The following is a 6,211-nucleotide window of genomic DNA, read 5'->3' as shown; positions in this document are numbered from 1 at the left end:
ACGTGCAAAGCTATAGACGCGCCGTCAGCAAATTCGGTCGAAGCGGTATTTTGGCCGGATGAGTGGTTACCTCTGTTAACTACTCCTCCTCTTGAAGTGAAAGCGTCCGCGGTTTCCTTTATGATATTCTTCAGTACTACCATATTTCTTTGCCGTCTCCTCAGAAATATTGTTATGCTTGTAGCTATGGCTAATAGGATTAAGAGCAAGGCGCTTCCTGATTGTATTGAGCGAGTATCAATAAGATTCCGTAGGTGTACTATGTGCTTAAGGTTTTTCATATTAATTCTTTGTAGGTGTGGAAGTGATAATAACTCGATATGTTCGGTGAAGTTAACGTGCTGTGTGGGTACCGCTTCGGGATGTGAACGCATTACTTCATTCCAGTTGTTATAAGTGGTGGTGTTTATTGTAATATCGCCTTTGAATGTTATCAAGAAAGTTCCTCTAGTCAATCTTGTCAAATTTTCGTTTTGTATTATCGCGGGCTGGTCATTAATTAAAATTATGCCGTCGTCGATCTCCTCAATGGCGGGCACGTGATCGGCAGATTTGGATTTGCATTTTGCGGAATGTTGGTTAAGTAGTTGTCGTACACAGGGACTTTCTTTCAAGGGTCGGCAGAAGTTTGCTGTTATGGCTTCTCTACAATTATAAAGGGGGATGTATTCTCCGTTGCATTCAGCTATAACATTTGTTTCCAAAGAAATAATTCTTCCATTTTGGATAACGGGCAGTAACTTTACGTTATTACAAATCCTAGCTATTTTTGGGTATTTAATAATGAAATAAATAAACTGCGTATTCTGAAATATCTTAAATTTATAAACAGAAAGTATGTCAGTTATACTGGTATTTGTAGAGAGCTCAGCAGCTAATATATTGTTTATTTCCATGCCAGTAAGCAGAATGGGGTTAATAACATTTACTTTTCCCAGAGCTACTGATGTTATAATGGTTTCTAACTCCATTATCACTGCTCTATTTCTAGTACTGACTAAAGAAAAGAGATTTCCCGTGTCGATCTGCGTCCGTTTTGCCTGTGCTAAAAGTTTATTAACTGTCACTGTCAGTTCGTTAATTTTCCCTTGTGTAACTGAATTAATCATTGCCTGCTGTTCATTTGCTTCTATTAGGGCTTCGGCTCTGGTCTCAATTGTTTGGAAGTCATCAAAGTCTGGGGTGCCGGTTATGTACTTTAATGCAGTCCCTAAGATATTAATGCCTCGGGCATGCCGGTGATGTATTCTGACCGCGTCTAGTAGTTTTAATATTTCGTTAGCCTCGTTTCGGAGAAGTTGCCTGGCGTGAGAAAGTGGAAATTGCTCCAATATTGCGTCCGTCTCTTCCGCTATCGCTTCGCATTCTGTCAAGTTTGTCTTGTGGAGTAGAAACTCATAGTGTTCGTGGAGGATCACTTTCCCTGTTGTTATTGGGATGTAGTTGGAGCTGGTATAATTGAATATCCTCGCATTGGCCCAATGATCTATTGTCAAGAGCAGAGTTACCCTAAGAAGGAAGGTAAAATTTCAGTGTTTTAAGTTGGTTTTGTGAACTTTACGTCCGTCGATTAAAACAAAGGTACCTAAATCGCTCTGGACTGCTTTTTCGGTGTAAATTTAGTGAATTTGTTTCCTATTCTCTTATTCGTCTTCACAAAAACCTTTTCCCCTGGTTTATATTGTCTTCTTCGTCTCTTTATATTGTGTCTTTTTAAGTCATTTTGTTGGGTTTGTATAAGTCTATTCTTTATTTCGTTAACCAGTTCGTCTGGCGCTGCATGGATGATATCTATAGGTTTCCTGTTTGTCACGGAATGGACGGTGCGGTTGTACTTAGCCGTTGCTAGCAGAATTAATTCGACCGTGCCGGAAATGCAAGTCTCGAGCTTTTTTGTACTGTGGAACCTCTCCACCTGGCCGTTCGTCGTACTGTGAGCCGGTGGCGTGGTGTAGATCGTGACTCCGAAGTGGTTTTTTAAGATTGCTCTAATATTTTCTGAATTCAGTGACCTCTCGTTATCGCAAACCAGAAATTTAGTGTTTTTGTAAAAGTTGAGGAGTTCGTAGATTGGCTCCTTAATATCCACTATGGCTCTGGATTTTATTGGAAAAACCATTGCAAATTTTGAGAATTTATCTATTGTTGTGAGAAAATGTCTGTTTGTTTGAAAATGTTTGTCTGTTGAATAAATGTCAACGTGAAGGATTTCCCCTGGGTATGAAGGTATGGGGGTTGATCCTATTTCGGGGTTTGGGGGACGTCGTTTGTATTTTGCTTCATGACATATTTTCCAATTTGAAACTATTTCTTTTAGGATTTTCCTTAAGTCAGGGAAGTAGTAATTTTCCAGGACTTGCTGCTCATTTTCGCGACAGGATCTATGTGCACGATTATGGTTTTGGAGGATTTCTCTTTGGTCCTCCTTATTAAAAACGTCGATAACCTGCTTTGTAGTGTGGCGGAACTTTGGAAAAGATGTGGTAAGCTCGTTTTGGATTAGTGCCAAAGTAGAGAGTTCGCATAGCAGCCCGTTAACAACATTCGGATTTACACATTGTTTCATGGCTTTCAATAAATCTTGTAGGTTACTAAAAGATATTCGATGCCTCACTCGTGTCTTAAAAAGAATCGACGTGCTAACCGGTAATTTGCTGCCCTCCTCTAGGATAATCCGAGTTTGGAAACAATTAATGGGGTTTTTTACTGTAGGTATTGCTTGAGTTAGTGACAATTCGCTGTTGGTGGCCATATTTCCTGTGTCCACCTCGTTGTCCAGTGTATTTATGTGTTGCCGGGAAAGTGCATCGGCGACAAAGTTTTCTTTACCTGGTTTGTAGTGGAACTTTGGTGAGTACTCTTCAACAAAAGCGCGCCACCTTTTCATCTTTGCATTTGGGTTTTTGTCGGACAAAGCGAAGGAGAGCGGTTGGTGATCTGTATAGATGTTCAAGTGTTTTACGCCGTATAGGTAGTTACGAAGTTTTTGTAGTGCCCATACAATCGCCAGGAGCTCTCTTTCATTGGTCGCATAGATTTCCTCTGTCTGAGACAGAGTTCTCGAGATCATAGTGATAGGTCTGCCGTTTTGTGACAAAACAGCGCCTATGGCATGTGAAGAGGCGCCCGGTGTCAAGTCAAAGGGCTGCTTGTAGTCTGAGTAAAGGAGCAGTACATCCTCTGATGCAAAAATCCGTTTAATTCTACCAAAGGCGTTAAGTGCTTCTTCGTCTAATGTTATTTCTATTTTCCGGGATTGGTTAGCACCGATATTTCCATTTTCCCCACGTAGGTATTTTGTTAGGGGCTTTGTAATCGCAGCGTAGTCCCTTACGAATCGTATGTAATAGCCAGCCAACCCCAAGAATGATCTTAATGATTTGGGGACAGCGAAGTCCAAAATATCCCTCACTTTATCGGGGCATGTCTTGATACCCTCTTTGGATACTGTAAAGCCCAGAAACTCGACACTTTCTTGAAAGAATTTGGACTTGTCGGCGGACACCCGCATATTAGCGGCGTAAAGTTTTTGTAGTACCAGGTCTATGTCCTTTAAATGTTGCTCAGCACTTTCTGAAAAAATTATGACGTCGTCCACATAGACGTGGCATATTTTACCGATTTCCTCTCTTAATACGTCATCAATGGCTCTCTGAAAAATGCTGGGAGCATTTTTTAGGCCAAAGGGAAGCCTACAGAATTCGTACTTGCCGTTATTGACCGAAAATGCCGTTTTTTCTCGATCCTTTTCGGCTAACTTAATTTGGTGGAATCCGGACTTGAGGTCTATTGTTGAAAAGAACCTGGCATTTCCAATGTTAGCCAAAATTACAGAAGTGTCCGGAATCGGGTACTTGTCACTCACTGTTTTGTTGTTCAGTTTTCTAAAGTCAATCACGAGTCTGGTCTTCCTATTACCGTCCTCATCGACGCCCTTCTTACTTACAACCCAAATCGGATTATTATAAGGAGAGCGGATTATACCGTCACGCAAGAGATTCGAAATCTCCTTATTGACAAACTCGGCTGAAGCTATGGGGTATGGGTAGCTCCTTGAGTAAACTGGAATGTCATCGGTGGTCCTTATTGTTCCTAAAATATTGGTGTTATAGGGTAAAGCTTCGTTGGGGTCCGCGAAAACTTTAGCATGTTGTTGCAATAGTGCGGAAATATCCAACTTGCTCACGTTCGTTTCTATTAATTTATTAACATCCGGGCAGTAGTGATGGAAGAGTTTTTCCCGTCCACCGTCATAACTAAGAAGTCCACTTTTCCAGTCTATTTTACCGTTTACTTCCGTTAATAGGTTAAAACCTATGATACCGTCGAAGGTGTCTAAGCTGGGTAGGATAAAAAACCTGGTATTTTTATTAAAAATGTTGATTGTACAATACTTGTCAATTCTAGTGGTGCCATGGATAGATTTGACTGTAAAGGTGCGGTTTGCGGGTTTGATTCCCCTTAGGTCGCTGAGTTGTTTTATGTAGCTCTTCGCAGCACCAGTGTCAATAAGGAATTTTATACCTCTTCCCCCGATTGTTCGCTCGATATAGGGCAAGAGGGATTTCGTCCTAAAAAATTCACATCGTCATTTGTTTCGTCTTCGCCTTGGTATTCAACTTGGTTACATCCTTCGTAACCCTCGCTCTGGTAATAATTGTCGTAACTGGCATTATCCCAATATTCTCCCTCAGGATCGTCTTGCTCCTGAGTAAATTTATTTATCGTTTGAACTTTTTGTAATGCCTGCTGGTCGCTCCCGTGCGGTCTTTTCTCTGGCCTTTCCCTACTGAGGGTCTGGGTGGTGTTTCGGTTAGACAAGTCACTCGGGTTGTCAATATTTGGACTAGGAGCCCTTGGATAGGTTCCTTGATGGAACCTCCCATTATTACCATTTACTGATTGAGGTTTGTTCTGTCTGAACCTTGAGAGCGATGGGTCTACATCCATTGGTACGGCCCTTTGTGTCTGAGTTTGTCGTTGTTGGTCAGGTTGGATCGCTCGGTACTGTGGTAAATACGGATACTGCCTGGGATTCTGAATTGATTGCCTGTTAAAGGACTGGGCAAACATGGACCTAGCTTGGTTTGATTCAAGCTCCTGTGCTAAAGCCAAAGCGGAGGGAAGATCGTTAGGTCTAGAAGAAAATAGTATGTCGCATAAAGGACGATTGAGCCCCGAAATAAAAACACGGAGAGCGTCCTCGCGGTATTTACTATTGAGAGATTCTATTAGGGTGGTATTTCCACCGTGAGTCATGATCGTCTTGTTTATTATTAGGGTCAGCTTCCTTTCGACCTCATCGTAAAACCTTACCACTGATAATTTACCCTGTCTTAAGGTGGATAGCTCTTGCTCAATTAGGTGGATAGGCCTTTTATCGGCATATGCAAAATCTAACCGTTAAATAATTGCCTTAGAATTTAGGACTGTGTTGAAGGATGAAAGCACACTATCTGCCGCCCCTACTACTTTATTTCTTATGATGCCTACTGCCTGGTAGTGTTTGGAACTACCTTGGAATCCCTCGAATACCTTATACGCAGTGTGAGCTGCTTGCCGCCATGAGACATAACGGGTAGGATCACCCTTGAATTCCGGCATGGTCTTTACCAGGTCTAAGGATTCGTCACACAATACATTTGGTTCAATTGTAACCGGCTCATACTGAACCACTTGAGTTGGGGTATCGATTCTAGCTAATCTATTTGTAAGTTCGTCTATACGGGTCTGAAATACCTGTCTGGAATGCTCGGTTGCCGTACGGATTGCAGTATTTAAAAGGGCTTGGAGAGTCTGGGCGTCCATCGACATTGTTCTGTTTTTAGGAAATCTCCGATTCAAACACTACTTTTTTCTAAAATCTCGAATGGGATTTCTCAGATTTATCTAATTGATTTTAAACTTTTATTAATATAGTTAGCTGCTAAACTTTCTACTTACATTAATATTTTCATGTCAATATCTTGTGTGCTCCTTGATCGCTGTATTTAATATCTTGTGTGCTCCTTGATCGCTATATTGGTGGTTGTTAATACATCATCGTTATAATATCTTGTGTGATCCTTGATCGCTGTATTGATGGTTGTTAATATATCATTAGTGTCTCCCTGATCGTTGTAATATCTTGTGTGATCCTTGATCGCTGTATTGATGGTTGTTAATATATCATTAGTGTCTCCCTGATCGTTGTAATATCTTGTGTGATCCT

The 6,211-nt window shown here is 41.2% G+C and overlaps 1 protein-coding gene across 1 annotated transcript in view; it reads right to left on the bottom strand.

Moving 5' to 3' along the window:
• Nucleotides 1–5,980, bottom strand: part of LOC118749683 — an 11,601-nt gene extending 5,621 nt beyond the window's left edge. Inside the window, exons 1-2 of the mRNA XM_036484481.1 lie at nt 5,944–5,980; nt 1,327–1,509 (exon numbers count right to left, since the gene is read on the bottom strand). Of these exons, the coding sequence (XP_036340374.1) occupies nt 1,327–1,509; nt 5,944–5,957 (197 nt within the window). The 5' untranslated portion in view covers nt 5,958–5,980. The remainder of the gene's footprint in view (nt 1–1,326; nt 1,510–5,943) is intronic.
• Nucleotides 5,981–6,211: the final 231 nt, after the last annotated feature.

This window comes from Rhagoletis pomonella, unplaced genomic scaffold (assembly GCF_013731165.1).
Source record: "Rhagoletis pomonella isolate Grant_MI unplaced genomic scaffold, Rhpom_1.0 Rhpom_scaffold_00032, whole genome shotgun sequence".
NCBI lineage: Eukaryota > Metazoa > Arthropoda > Insecta > Diptera > Tephritidae > Rhagoletis > Rhagoletis pomonella.
This window is presented reverse-complemented; position numbering and strand designations above follow the sequence as displayed.